At 59.0% G+C, this 14,866-nt stretch overlaps 1 protein-coding gene across 1 annotated transcript in view; it reads right to left on the bottom strand.

The window, feature by feature from the left end:
* PSD (pleckstrin and Sec7 domain containing) overlaps positions 1-13,581 on the bottom strand; it is a 35,960-nt gene extending 22,379 nt beyond the window's left edge. The window contains exons 1-4 of the mRNA XM_075505015.1: positions 12,805-13,581; positions 12,623-12,725; positions 11,653-12,121; positions 5,253-5,696 (exon numbers count right to left, since the gene is read on the bottom strand). Coding sequence (XP_075361130.1) covers positions 5,253-5,696; positions 11,653-12,121; positions 12,623-12,725; positions 12,805-13,581 — 1,793 coding nt within the window. The remainder of the gene's footprint in view (positions 1-5,252; positions 5,697-11,652; positions 12,122-12,622; positions 12,726-12,804) is intronic.
* Positions 13,582-14,866: the final 1,285 nt, after the last annotated feature.

Here is a 14,866-nt window from a genome sequence, read left to right as displayed (position 1 = left end):
CCAAACTTTGGGCAGCTGTGCCCCTCCTGTTTCTCTGCAGAATTCCAGAGCCTCCCCTGCAGCACCAGCCCTCTCTGGAGATGCCTGCCTGTCCTCCATCACCCCATCCCACCAGCCCCTCTTGTGGGGGGCACAACCACTCCTGCAGAGGACAGGGGCTGACTCTGCAATCCCACCAAACAATTTCTGGAGCCAGCTGAGAGCCTTAAAATCCAGTTACTCACCTGCTGGGTGGAGGGTTGTCTTCTGCTTCAGAGACACAGATGCCATGGGGTTAGCGCAGGGAAACCTGGGTCTCTCGGACCCTTGGGCAAAGCCCAGCCTAGGGGCTCTGGGTCAGACCTGGGGACTGGAATTAATGCCTGACACAAAGGGGATGTGCTGCTGCCTGTGTCCCTGTGGGCAGCCCTGCCAGCCCTGGGACCCTGCCTGCTGCCCCCATCCTCCATGCTGTGGAGCGCCTGCCCCAGCCCCCAGCATTGCCACCCCATCCTGTGCCCCAGCTCCTGCTGCCCTTCATGGCTCGACACGGAAATGCTTGGGGGAAAATGCCCCCCAGGCTTGTGCCCCATTTCTTGCCGTGCCAGTGCTTGTGGGGAGACCTCTTCATCCTGCACCCCAGCCTTGTCCCCCTCCTGTGCTCCCATCCCACGCCATCCCTCCCTTCCCCTATCTCCATCCTTTCCTCGTTGCCCTCCTTCCTCTGCTCAGCCCTCTCCCCCCACCCTCCCGCATTACACCCCGAATCCACCCCACAGAGCCTCAAACTGGGCACAGCCCTCAGGGCATCATCTCACCAGTTTGCCCAGTGCCAACTGGGAGCTCAGGCCAGCTGACAAACCTGGGCTGGCCTCGGGAAAGGGGGGGGGCACCGGCTCACCGACTGCTGCAGTAACAAAAGGGACCTTATAAAGAAACACAGCGGAGCTTATTGGCAGGGCCCCGGCGCTCCAGCACACGCCAGCAGCCGCGATCTGGCAGGGAAGAAGGTTCCACTCCCGGCGCATCCTCCGCCCGGGGCGGCTGCCAGCCCCACGGGCTCCCGGCGCCGCCCACGCAGCCGCGGCTCCAGGGCTGAGCTCTCCCTCTAGCGAGGCTCCGGCGTGCTGCCCCTCACTGTGGTGCCTGGCCCTCTTCACCAGGCAGTGTGCAGTCCCTCCCTTTGCTGCTGCTTCTCCTGCCTGCCCTTCTTTCTGTCCCGCCTCAGGCGATGCCCCCGATTCAGGGGGCCCGGCAGAGCCTGCCTCGCTCGCCTCGCACGGGGGTGGCACGGGCCGCGAGTCCCCTCCCCTCCCTCCGCTGGCACTCAGGGACCGGCACGGCTGTGCCCGGGGCCAAGGCTGGCTCCCCAGGAGTGGGACGGGCAAGGGAAGCTGGGCGGCTGGATTTCAGGGGGCTTGCACCCCCAGGGAGATGCAATTTGCCCATTTACATCCCATCGTGCCTGTGGGGCCGGCATCCCCGGGCTGCCTGCGTACGGGATTGCAGCAGGCGAGGCAGCGCTCCGGGCTCCGGCTCGTGCCTGGCAGCACGGCAAAGCTTTGGGATTTGGATCCGCGGTTGCAAAAGTCTGGCTGCCACCGCAGGAGCAACCTCCCTGCAGTCCCCAGGGCTGCCCTGGCTCCTGCCCCACCATCTCGCCAGCACCGCATCTGCCCCCGGCCAGCCCCGCCAGCCCCAGAGGGACCCTGCCAGCCCTGGAGGGCTCTGCAGGTCACCGTCATGGCCTGGGGACGGAATGCTTTAACTGCAGCCCTCTGCCCAGCGAGAGGGCGGGACCTGCACACCCTCACCTCCCACCCAAATGGGGTGATAACCTACTCACACACTGGGGGTGCCACCATGGGGTGTCCCGCTGTGGAGGGCTGGGGAGGGGGGTCCCACACTGGGACCCTTGCTGTTCAGCCGCTGCTCCCTCCCTTTTAGCCAAGGCCAGCGGAGGAGGTGGAGGCACCCCAGTGCCCAAGGAGGCCTTGCCAGGTCTGCGCTTAGGCACACTCCTCATGTGCAAGGTCAAGATAAAAGCATGGTCTCAGACTATCGCATGCCGAGGGACACCAGAGCCTTGGTATGAGCCGCAAGGCTGCGTAACCCAAGGCCGCCAGCCGCAGGGGACACCGTGTCTCCCTGGCAGTGCAGGGGGCATCATCGGCTTGGCTGCTTCTGCCACTGAGAGAGATGGAAAGTCACGGGCTGCAGGACCACCCAGACCCCAACCATTGCAACAAATAACGTCAAAGGTTTCAGGGACACAAGAGGGATGGCCGCAGGGCAGCACACACAGGTCTAGACCTGCTGGCTTTTGTCACCAATCACCCCTCATGCCAAAGCCCTGCAGCCTGAGGTCACCTCTGCCAACCCTGAGGCCGACAGCCAGCGTAAAGCACAGCCTCCGCTGCAGACCCCCCCTGCCTGGGGTCCCCAGTCCACCTGAGCTGGTGGTAGTCGGTCTGTACTGCTTGTGAACACAGGTGGTGGCAAATCCCCTGCTCTGGCCTCGCTGGCATGGGTGATGTTGCATTACAATGGCTGCAGAGGTTCCTGAGCTCCTTTCCCCAGCAGTTTCCATTAAAGACCCCTTAATGGGAGCATCACAAGGATACTCCCCACTCGAGCAGATCAGCCCTGCCAGGCACCAGGAGCCGCTGACTCCAGCTCATGGGAACCTTTGAGCAACCAGCCCAGACACTTCTGCAAACTACTTGGGAAGCTTCAGCTTCATGGTCAGCTCCACTCAGAGCCTAGAAAGTTGGTAGCACCAGTGACGGGGAAAGAGGAAACTTCTTGCACCTCTCCCTTACCAGAAAGCCCTGCTGCCTGAGGATTGACCCTGGAGATGATCTGCTGTCTCAGCCCCTGGTACCCCATGCCTTCCCTGCTTCCCAGTCTAGTTCATGCTGCCAGTCCCAAGCTCCACTCCTCTCCACGGCACAAGACACCAGATCCCAACCACACCTGCCTCCCTGTCCGCCATCGCCCATGGGGGCTGCAAGGGGAGGCTCGCTCCATGCCGGGGAGCAGAGAGCTGGGCTGCTGCCTGCCAGGGGCCTGCGGCAGGGCCCTGCTCCCCCCCACCTAATTTCTCACCGTCTTTCCTGCAGCCTCTGCTTCAGGCCGCTGCTGGAGCCAGGGCATCTGCTCAGCTGCTGCGGGGCAGCATGGCGGGTCTGAGCATCACCCGCAGCCCAGGAGATGGGCAGGGCCTGTACAGGACTAAGAGAAGAGCTGTGCAGGGACCTACCAATAACAAAGGGAATTGTTTCTAAATGGGGAAAGTAGTTGCTTGGGACTCTGTGTGCACGCGTAACAGAAGGTGAGGTTGGTGCTTATGGTGCTATGGAAAGCCCAAGCCTCAGGGTCCCCAGGCCAGGGAGTGCAGTGAGGGCTGCAGCCAGGTTTCCGCCACGCTCCCCTGCCACCAAAGCAGAGGTACTCCTGCTTGTGAGGGCTGGAGGAGGAGAAGAGAAGACAAGAGGCTCAGCATAAGTGGGCTCAGCAAAGATCCAGGGCAGTTTGGGGAGGGACACAACACCCCTCCATGGCCTGTGCCGCAAGCCAGCGCTGCTCTGAAACCTGAGCTAGGAGGGGAGGACAGCACCGCAGCGTCTTCGGCACTGCCGGCACACTCTGCGCTCCACTGACTATAAACCAGTGAGCGAAAACCTCTGTTAAGACACGTTATTGCCGTTCCTGCTGCCAGCTGTGCCCCTGCAGCGGTGTTGCTGTGGTACGATGGCACTCTATGGACGGTAAGTCAGACACTGTCCTCTCAGTTTCTCCAGGGTGCTCTGTTTTGGTCCCTTGCCTTGGCAGAGGAATAGGAAGCCAATTTTTCCTGCAGAGAGCACTGATCGTGGCTGGATATTGCCACCCTTCATTGCCTTATGCCTCTCAGACATCACCAGTTTTACTGCACAAGCCTGGCCTCTGTGCCACCATGTCCCTGGCTTCAGTGTTGCAAAGAAAGGGAAGGCCTAACCCGGTGCCTTTCTGCCCCAAAATGCCCTTGGAGTGATCTAGGGACCACAGAGCAGATGTGATACCCCACTCTCCTCTCTTGACTGCAGACACCAGAGAGGAAACAGAGCTCAGATCCCCACCTGGCCACCCCAAGCTGAGCCTACGAGGATGGCACAGGTTGCAACCAGAACTGACATAGATTTGGTCTGGAAAAGACCAAACCCAAAAAAGTTTGGTGTGGAAAAGACCAAAGCCTAGAAAGTGGATGAGGGATTCAGGAGGCTCTGGCATTGCACAGAAGGTCACTGGGCAGAGAGACCTTGCAGGGAGGCAATGCAAACAGGAAGGTCAGAGCTGGCATGACTGAGACACCAAGTTCTCCGAGAGCCGCCAGCTCTGCAGCGGAACCACTGGGCCAGACCTGACATCCAGACTGGACCTGACCACACTCCAGATGAGCATACCTTGGAAAAGGGAAAAGACGCAGCCTGCCAACCTGCCACATCACAAGTGCCTCAGCCCAAGACCTTGCTGGAGGGGGGAGGAGTGCAGGAAGGTAGTGTCTCAGCCTGGACATGGTCTCACAAAGGGACAGGTTGGAAGTGGTGGGACTGAGCTCCCCCAGCCTGCTCCACCAGAGATCTCCCCAGGCATGGGGCAGCCATCCTGAGCCTGAGTGCAGGCAGGCTCAGAGCAATGCACAGGGAGCTTCTGGTGGGCTGTGCTCCTCTCTGCCCTCCATCTCCCAACATACACAAGGCTGAGGAGGTTCAGGAGGCCAGGACAATAGGTACAAGACTATGGGACTCTTGCCCTCAAGAAACAGGAGGTTGCTACTCAGATGGTGAGGGAGTATCAGCAGCAGTATCAGGAAGTCTTGGCCTCCACGAGGGAAAGGCTGTTGAATTTCTACTGGTACTCAACTTCTGACTGGCCTCTCCCTTCAACCACCATGGATGCTGGACTATCCTGCAACGGGAACCATCACAGGATTGAAGTCCTGGTACTCCCTGCTTGCTAGGCTGGAGGAAACCTCACACCCCTCCAGCACCAACAAAGCTGGCAGAGATGAAAAAGGAGATGTACTCCCACCGACACGCCTACCACAACACCATGGTGATCACTGGCCTGATCGGCCACTTCACAGAAAATCCAGCACACCCAGTCCTGACCCTTCGCCTCTTCCCCAGCAACACAAGTTAGGCTCTGGCTGCAAAAAATGCCGCACAGGGTTAGACTCCACACCAAGCCTTGGTGGCCCAGCTGGACAGCAAGCAACTTTGGTCACTCACCTCATGTTGGAGGCCAAGGGAGTACCAAAGCTGTCCTCTGAGCGGCAAGGGCTGTGCCGAGCACCCTTCCTTCGTCTCCCCCGCTCCTCCTCCCTCTCTGTCCAGGGGGCATCTGTGGCCGAACTGGTCCCAGAGTCCGGCTCCAAGTGAGCCAGAGGAGCAAAGTTCTCCTCGATCAGCTTGGCGCTGTCTCGGATCTGTCCCTGTATTTCTGGGGTGAGGGTTGGGAGGTCAAAAGTGAAAAAGGTCCCATGGGTGCGGGCTGGGGAGGAGAGGATGTCAATGGAGTCCAGGCTGGTGTAAGATGTGCCTTTGGCTCGATGGGACTCCACGATGCTCTCAAAATGCTTGCTGAAAGAGTCCATGCCATCCTTGGAGAGGCTGTGCCCTAGGAGGAAGGGCACTGGAGACTTGAGCATACCCTGTGTGTCTTGGTCCATGATCCTAGAGGGAAAGAAAGTGAGAAGAACTGGTCACTGAGGAGCAAGGGATCAAAGCCTTGAAACAAAAGCCCATGCTCTGCTCCAGAAGGAAACTGGGGAGGGCAGAAATCTCCTCTGAACATCTGTAGATGTCCAAGGAAACGCCTTGCCTGCCCAAGACATCATGGGAAGAGGGCCTGGGCCGGCCTCCCTCCAGACATATGCTTCTCCTTTAATGTGCCACAGACTTTTGTTCCTTTAGTGGCTCATCCTCATAAGAAGCTTATGAGATGGCTACTGTGCCCAGTCACTCGACTTGAGCTTAGATCCAATAAAGGGCTCAAGCACCAGAAGCAGGATGCAGTTCAGCTCCATTTCCAACCAAATCTGGAAGTCGCTGAATTTTCCACGAGCCTTCAGAGCTCCCAGCACCCAGAAGGCTCCTCCTGAAGCTGCTCAGGACAGTGCAACACATTCCTCCATGAACACAGCACCATGGTCACTGAGCACTGCACTCAGAGCATGACCAACCCACCTGCAAGGTCTGCTGGCTGGTCCCAGGAGACGTCTGGGACCCAGCACAAGGCAATGCTGAGCCCCAGGAGATGTCTGGGACTCAGCACAAGGCAATGCTGATCCCCAGGAGATACCTGGGACCCAGCACAAGGCAATGCTGAGCCCCAGGAGACATCTGGGACCCAGCACAAGGCAATGCTGAGCCCCAGGAGATACCTAGGACCCAGCACAAGGCAATGCTGATCCCCAGGAGATACCTAGGACCCAGCACAAGGCAATGCTGAGCCCCAGGAGATATCTGGGACCCAGCACAAGGTGATGCTGTGTAGTACAGCATCAGTACATCCCCAGGCAGTACACAGGAAGCCTCACACCCAGCTCTGGGCTCGGGGACCTGAGCTGGCCCATGTCCTAGAGGCCAGGCTTGGTCCTGGCTCATCGTCTTGTCAGGGATCAGTCCCGCAGGAAGGCCCAGCCTGTCTCCAATGCAGGTCTGGGTCCAGCCCAATACAGGATTTTCTAAACCCTGAAGCCCTGAGTGTTTTGTCCTGTAAATGAGGTGAAGTACAGCCTGCCCATCCATCTGAGCACGTGACAACAGGGACATTTCCAACCCAGGGAACATCAGTGCTTCAGCCGTACAAGCATAAACGCAGCCCTAAAAGCCTACTTTACTCGTAAGCCGCTATCATTTTATTAAAGCGGCAGAAAAGATACTTGTTATGCCGCTCTCTCCTCTGATTAAAGGAGAGGAACTGCTCCAGCTTGTCATAACGTTTGTTATGAACAAACAGCTTCATGCAGAGGGCTCAGGAGATGCGCTGCTGTTACAAGCACCAAATGATTTTCATTCATTAACCTTCACATATCACTCAAAAATCTCACCCTCATTACTTCAGCGGGCCAAGAGCTGGCAGCTTGACTCCCCGAGAGTGCCGGTTGCCTTCAAGGCGAGTGCAGCTAGAGCAGACACAGGTAAGCAAGGCAGGATGGAGGCCGCTCTCGCCCATCCACCGGCATTTCCCTGGCTGTGCAGCACCGCTCAACGCTCTTACCATTCCCGTAGGAGCCCCAGGAGCAGCCACCTCTGGGGTGGCTTTCTGGCGAGGACAAGGCAGAAGAGACCTCTTTAACATCTGCAGATGAGCTTTACAGATGCGAATGTGCATTCACTGTCCTTACCACCCAGCTGTGTGCTACCAAACCAAGCTAACACTGCTGACTTCATTTTGCGCCTCGAATCCATAAGGAGGGCGACGGACTGTGCCGGGGAGGACAACGCCAGTGGACGGAAGGGACCTCGTTCCCAGGAGAGGGAGCTGGGCTCATTCTTGTGATCAAGTATATTGCCACCAAGCCACAGAAAAAACACAGCTGGTTTTGTCCACGCCATCCGAGCTCTGGAAGCAATCTCTCCACCCCGAAACATCAAGCGCAAAGCCATTCAGCTCCAGAAGGACCTAGTCGCAGCAGCATGGGCTCAATGCTGCCTGCACACACCGCTCCTGCTCAGACCTAGATGCTTCATCAGCCCCCACTGTGCTGCCCAGCCCTCCCCGGCTGCCGCCCCCCCACACGCTCCTCCGGCCCCCCGGGAAGGGTCACCAAGCTGTCACCAAGCCAGACAAACGCAGCTGGGAGGAGCAGAGGAAGGGAACAGACGCAGAGGCTGTAATCAAGCATTTGCGCAAGGGCGACAGGCAGCAGGAAAGCAAATAGGTTTCCAGCCTTAAGCTGGTGCAGGAGAGGTGGTGAGTCTTCCTTGGGAAAAGGCCAGGTGGGTACGGAGGGGAAGAGGGAGCCGATGACCACTAGGCATTGCACATCAGCGCCAAAGCCAGCAGCACTTCAGGCGAAGGTCTGCCCGCGGGGACCGCGGGGGTCTGAGCAACTGGGCTTCAGCAGCCGCGCCTGACAGCTGATGGAGGGGAAGGGGCTCGCCCCGTTCTCCCCGCCCGGTGCTGCAGAGCCGTGCCGTCCCCAGCGGAGGGGAGAAGAGGGGAAAATCTCTCTCCTCGGGCCCTCAGCAGTTTTCTCTCCCTGCCAAATGCTCCTGTGACGCTCCAGACCCCTGACTGCCCCAGCCATGCCCCACTCCCCCAGCCTGCATGGGCACGGGAGGTGTTGGGGGGGTCCCAGCTCAGCCCAAAAAAGTGAGGCCATACAGCACCACCCAGCAGCCCCTCGCTTTATTCCTCTCTGATCAAAGCTCTTGTGTGGACCAGCCCCAGCGGCTCCTTGCAATCCCCCAGGCTCCTTCACACATCTCCTCCAGTTCAGCAGCTGCCCATTTTTAGGGCTCAGTGTCCAACTCCAACCCGTGCTCAGCTGCAGGTGCTGACCACGGGCACTGCAATCTCCTGCCGGCTGCCCACACCCCCCTGCCACGTCCACGCCGTCACGCTGGGGTCACGCTGTCCCCAGTCCTCCCCCACGAGCTGCAGGCATCTCCTCCCACTCATCGGCAGGCGCCTGCCGCATCACCCCGAGATCCCCTCTCCAGCCCCACCAGTGGGAGCCTGCGGGATGCGGGAGCACCACCTCGAGCCGCAGCTCTGTGGCCACATTGGGCTCTGGGACAGAGGTTCAGCCTCAGCACAACACACCATAGGCTTGTGGCTACTGAGGCAGGCTAAGCCTATGCTTAAGCATTTGATGAAATCAGGGCCATAACCGTTTTTTAATCCCCAACAAGGCTTGCCCTGCAGCTATTTTTCTCTGCGCTGAGCAGCGAGCACAAAGGCTCTGGAAAGGCTCCCCAGGTAGCAGATCCAAGGGCTTTGCCAGGCGAGGCTGCTCTGCTTGCAGGGAGAAAAGGCGCTTCTGCCTCCCGCCAGCCCTCCGCCTTCTTGGGGGAGCGGGGCCCCCCCTGCAAAGCCTCTTCTCTCTTATCAGCCCAAGGCACCGGTGCTGCTGGCCAAGCTGGGCCCTGCCTCCAGCTCAGCCAGCACGTCTGCCAGTGCTCGGGGGGAGGAAGGGAATTGAGCCCGCTCTCGCTGACAGGTCTCGGCTCTCTGGGACTAATGGGAATAAAGACAGTAAAGGCTTAGACTAGTCATTAGAGTCAGTAGATCTGACTCTAAATATATTCAGGGAGCAGATTTGCTGGAAGAAGACACCGTTTCTTCCGTCACTTTCCATGTCTCATTTGATTTGGTGTTGGTTTTTTTTAGCCCAACGTCTGGCCAGCTGTTAGCACACTCACTTATTTTGGGAGGGTAAATCACCAAAGAAGATGCCTTTTGGCCAGAATATGAAGGACAACAAGATCCCCCTTGCAGAGGGTGCTAAACCTTTAAGGCTAGATTTTCAAATGGATTTACATGTCTAAACGCTGCAAATCAGCATCCAAAGGTGCTTCAGTAATTTTGAGGGCTGGTCCTTCCCAGCTACCGGGCCAGGCCTGGGGTACAGCAGCTCCTGCAGCAGCAGAACAGTGCAGGCTCCAGGGAGCCTGGGGAGCTTCTTAACCACCCCAGCATCACCCCTCCTGTGAGCAGACAAAGCAGAAAGCTTGAAGTAGAAAACATCAATACTGGTGACTGCTAAACAGGGAGGAGGACTGCAGCTGCAGAGCTCAGAAACAGTGCGTAAGCAAAAACCCAGGGCTGCGGTGCAGGGACTAAACCAGCTCATGGTTTGAGGCTCGTGATTTTCAAGACACTGCCTGCAGGGTCTGCACCTACCTGGTGAATATTCAGGGGGCTGCAAATCAAAAGAGCCACTGGTCTACAAAGAAGCCATGTAAAATGAACACAACACCCCTATTTACACATCAGTAATTATACTGGGAGCACTGTCTTTAGCGGCAACAATGCATTTAAGGACACATCCAAGCTTTCCAGCGCTGTCTGGAGAATTACAGTAAGGTGTCTCAGAGGGTGAAAAGCAGGCCTAGGCTTACAGCTCACAGGACTTGTAGTGGCTTAGTACATATTTGGAAATAAAATATCACTATGCAAGATAATTGTTACAGTAACTTGAAGAACTTGCTTGCAGTGATAACAACTCTACACCTTACTCAAAACTTCCATCACTATTCATTTGGAAAAAAATATATTAAAATTGGCTTCTTTTCAGCTTTTCTCTAGAACTCAAAGTTTTTGAGGACAGGGCGGGCAGCAGGGAGGAATGTATCCATCCCCTCCACAAGAGATGCAAGGGCTGGACAAGCTGGCAGGAGCCCAGCTCCCCTCGGACGCACACCTTCCCTCCCCATCAGCCCAGCACCTTCGTGCTGCTCCTTCCCAGCGCAAGAGCACCACTGGGGGTTATTTTTTCATTACCTTTTCCCACCACCGACATCAAACCCTCCTTTTTCCTTTTCTTCCACCTAAATGCTCCCTGCCTGCCTTTTGCACAGCTAGGTGAGTGCGTGCTGCCATGCGGCATCCCAGGCATCGCCCTGGCTTTGCGAGTCCCAGGCGAGACCTCTCCCCACTCCTGCGGAGCACTTGCTGATGATGCTGGGCACCCTCTTCTCACCCAAGACTCTTTGCCAGTACACGTCAGGAGATGCCCTTGGCTGCCGCTGCCTGCACAGGCATCTCCCACTCCCTGCCAGGGCCTTTCCCCTCCAGGCGGCTGTCCCGCACAGTGCTCTGGAGATCCTTCCCCTCCTGATGCCTCCTGGAGCAGGAGGATGATGCCAGTCACTCCTCACGGTCAAACCACCAGTCCAGAGGACACTCCATGGGCAGAGTCTCATGCCACCAGGCCAAAACGCCATCTCCCATAGGTCCTAATTGGCCGTGCATGGCACAGGGCAGACGGCAGCTCAGATGGTGTTAGCTGCCCATGGGCGGGCAACTGAATGATAACCTTGATGTCACTCACTCCATCAGCCTCCCAGCACAGCATGTTTTGCCACACAAGTGAAAAACGACATGAAAGACAGCAAAAGGCTTTTTCCAGCCCAACGCATCCCCCACTCTTTCCCAAAGACGGCAAATACCTACTGAAGCCAAGGAAAAGGGAACGCTCCCACCACCGAAGCACAGCCATCTGCAGAGGGGAGGGCAGCCCGGCAGCGCCTACCAGCACACAGCAGCTCCAGGACACAGCCTGGGCTCAGGTCCCCTGACACCGTCACCCCAACACCCGGCAGCACCGGGGCAGGACGTAATTAACCTGGCAGGACTCGCGCCGGGAAGCCTCGGCTCAGCCAGGTGACCTGAGCTGCAGGGCTTACCCCAGGGGAGCGGGGCCCACAGCGCAGCGCCTGGGGCTGGATCACCAGCGCTGCCCCACACTTCCCATAGGGTGGTGAGGGTCCCCTCCCAGCCCAGTCCCAGTGCCATCCCAGCCCAGGGATCCAGGACCCCATCTGACCCCCACGCACAGCTCAGATGGAGCTACCGGGATTTTTGGCTCAGACACTCTTTTGGCAGAGCCCATTTTGCCATGCAGGGGATAATAAGGAGGGCGAGAGGAGGTTTTTGCCCTCACACATGGAGCCTCACCTTTCCCTGTTCTCCTTCCTCGTCGCCTCAAACACCTCATTGTCCTCGTCCCTGTCCCCGTCCCGCAGCCCGTCCTTCGGGCAGCCGGTGCCTGGGGCAGGGGGCTCCTCCGGCGTGCTGTTCCTCCTGCCCGGGGTGCCCTCAAAGCTTGGGTTGCTCTCGCTGTCCTTCTGGCTCTCAATTGCTGAATCCACTTCCTCTTTCTCAGCCAGGATATCGTCGATGTTGGTTTCGCGATAGCACCTCAGGGGCACGGTGTCCAGGTCTGTCTCGGAGTACTTCACTGTCCTCCTTATAATCCCAGTCTCGCAGGAGCCGGGCTTCTGGCCACCCAGAGGAGACATCTCTATCTCCACCTTCATGTGGCTCAGGCTGTGCTCAGGCACCGACCCCGGCGGCTCAGCGGGCAGCAGGCAGATGGGCTTCTGGGGGGGCTCGGCCAGGGGAGCGGAGTCGGGGGCAGAGGAGCCTGCAAGGGAGCCCCGAGCACTCAGAGCCGTGGAGAGCTGCGCCGGGGAGCCACTCCTGTGGCATCACACGCACAGCAAGAGTGGGGTCACATATGTGATGGGCACCGGGGAACGGAGAGGGGGAGCCAGAAGGAAAAAGGGTGGGAGAGGCAGAGACAGGGTGCTGTCAGTGCTAGTGCACCCGCAGCCAGCCCTGAGCCCCCATCTGAACCCCGAAGCCCTTCTGCAGAGGCAGCTGGGGGCTGCCAGGGGTCAGGGCTCTGCATCACCCCCTTTGCACGACACTTTGCACGGCCGCAGGGGACTCTGCGAGGAGGTTGGTGGGTGCAGGATCTGGCCCCAGGAGGGCATAGACTGGCCGATCCTGGGGGAATCTCGGCCGTCCAGTAGGCACTGACAAGTCCCAAGGGATGGGCAGCCCCAGGGGGAGTCCTGGCAGCAATTCAGACTTGCAAAGGAGAGGTCGGTCTGGCCAAGGGCATCCCCCCTCGACTTCTTACCTGTCTTCGGGGCATCCACGGAGCCATAGAAGAATTCCCACTTGGCCCTGGCGATGCGCTGGGCATGGGCCGAGCTCTGCCGAGGGTACGGCCACGCGCTGCCCTGCAGAGGGGAGAGCGGTGAGTGGGCAGTGGACGCTGGGGCAGAGCCCGTGCCTGGCATGGGGCACCCCAGCACCTACCTGGGGACGGGGTTCCGGCTTCGGGGGGCTCCTGGCGAAGGCGGGGAAGTCCTCCGGCAGCCCGTTGGCGAGGGAGCGGCAGAGGCAGCCGGCATCGAGGGTGCAGGGCTCCTTCCCACAGGGAGGCGTCCCCCCCGAGGTCCTGCCCCCGGCCAGGAGCGGGTCGGACGCAGAGGCCTCCAGCTTCAGCGTGTGCAGGAGCCGCTGCTGGGGCAGGGGCAGGGGCTGGGGGGACCCCGCATCCCTGCCGAGCTCCAGACTGCGGCTGAGGCTGCGGGGGCCATTGTCCCAGCGGGGCTGGGGGGGTGGCAGGCCACCCAGGGTCTGCACGCTGGCCTTCTCGATGAAGCGGAAGGTGACAACGGAGCTGTGTCCCTCCGGGGCCGCTGCCACCAGCGGGCTGCGGCTGCCTGGGGAGGAGAGCACTGGGCTGGGCCGGCCCCGCCGTGGGGTGCAGGGGGCCGTCAGCCGCCCCGCGCCCGGGCAGCTCCCACTGCCAAAGGCAGCCGCCTCTGCCAGCTTGCGGGCCAAGGAGCCGGTGCTGTTGTAGAGGCCGAGGGGGCAGCGGCGGGCGTCGGGGGCCAGGCCCTTGCGCAGGAGGTGGAGGCGGCCGGCGTTGAGGTTGGGGGTGAGGCAGCGCGGGGGGCTGTGCCTCCCGGCCTCGGGGCTCCCCCCCGCCAGCCAGGACCTCCGGTCCACCCCGCGGGCGAACGGCGGGGATGAGGCAGCGCAGCCCTCCTCGGGGTGGAAGCGGACGGGTCCCCCTGCCTGGGCCATCCCACCGGAGGAGGGCACGGAGGCGTCAGGTCTAGAGCCCAGCCGGGCGGCACAGGGATGGCGAGGCGGGTTCCCAGCACCCCTGAGATGATGGCTGGGTCAAGGGACGACGCATCCTCAGGCAGCCCTGAAACAAGGGCGAGGAGAGCTGGTTAGGGAAGAGGGGACACAAGGAGTCCGGGGCCACGGGGAGGACAGGCAAAAAGTGCCCTGCCCTCATGGCAGGAGAAAATGATGGTCCAGGTGAGACAGCCCCCTTCAAATCCCCTCCTGCTGCAAGATGCAGGCGAGGTTCATTGTGAGCATCACACCAGCACCACAGACACGGTGGGAGAGCACACTATGCACTTTAAAATGGGTTTCATTCATCCTGCTTTTGGTTGAATATATTTACTACCCACCGCCTACTAAAATCACTTCAATAAGGGGGGAAAAAAAAAAGATATACTGGATCACTGAGACATCCTCCAATTAAACTTGCTCAAGGAGTTTAGCATGAGCAGCATGGGCAAGGAGCCTCTCTCTTTGGAGGTCAGCCTGGGTTTAAAGTGTGTCACACCAGCACTTGTCGCAGCTGCTATCCGTGGCACAGACCGAGCTGTCAACACCCGCAGATCCAAAAAGCAGTGGTTACGACAATGCTGCCCTGGGGGAATGGAGCACGCACGCCCTGCTCACAGCTCGCCTGCCTGCCTGCCTCTGCCCAGAGACCCTTCATCCAGAGGGGAGACCAGCCACCCCACAGCAGCAGGGCGGCTGGCTGCAGGGGCAGGCAGGACCCGGAGCCCCCATTGGTGCCGCTGGCAGGGCTGCTGACGTTTTTCTTTCTCCCGGTGGAGCTAAAACTTGTACTCACCCTTCCCTGAGTTTCTGTGAATTCCTGGTGTGCAGAGAAGACTCTGCCTTGGCTGCTTTTGCCTTCTGACAGATGCCAGGATACTAAGTGCCTCACTGAGATCTCATCATTTGAAAGTGAGAAACCAAATGCCAGTTGCAAACGAAGGAAAGAATGATTTCTTCTCCCTCTTTCCAAGTACAAACCAGACAGGATTAAATTCCTGAAGGATGTGGGGCTGGATTTTCAACGGTGTTTAGGCTCCAGAGATACAGAGACATAACTGTTAATAAAATAGCCCAAATCACCCCTGTGGGGCAGGCGCCCATCTATCTGCACTATCACACTGCTAAAAAATCTGGCTCCTGCTGAGCAGCAGCAATCTGTAATTCACTCACTGCAAAAAAACCACGCTCCTCTTAGATATGTCAGTTAGTGTTTTTACAATCT

Source organism: Mycteria americana, chromosome 6 (genome assembly GCF_035582795.1).
Source record: "Mycteria americana isolate JAX WOST 10 ecotype Jacksonville Zoo and Gardens chromosome 6, USCA_MyAme_1.0, whole genome shotgun sequence".
Taxonomy (NCBI): Eukaryota; Metazoa; Chordata; class Aves; order Ciconiiformes; family Ciconiidae; genus Mycteria; species Mycteria americana.
This window is presented reverse-complemented; position numbering and strand designations above follow the sequence as displayed.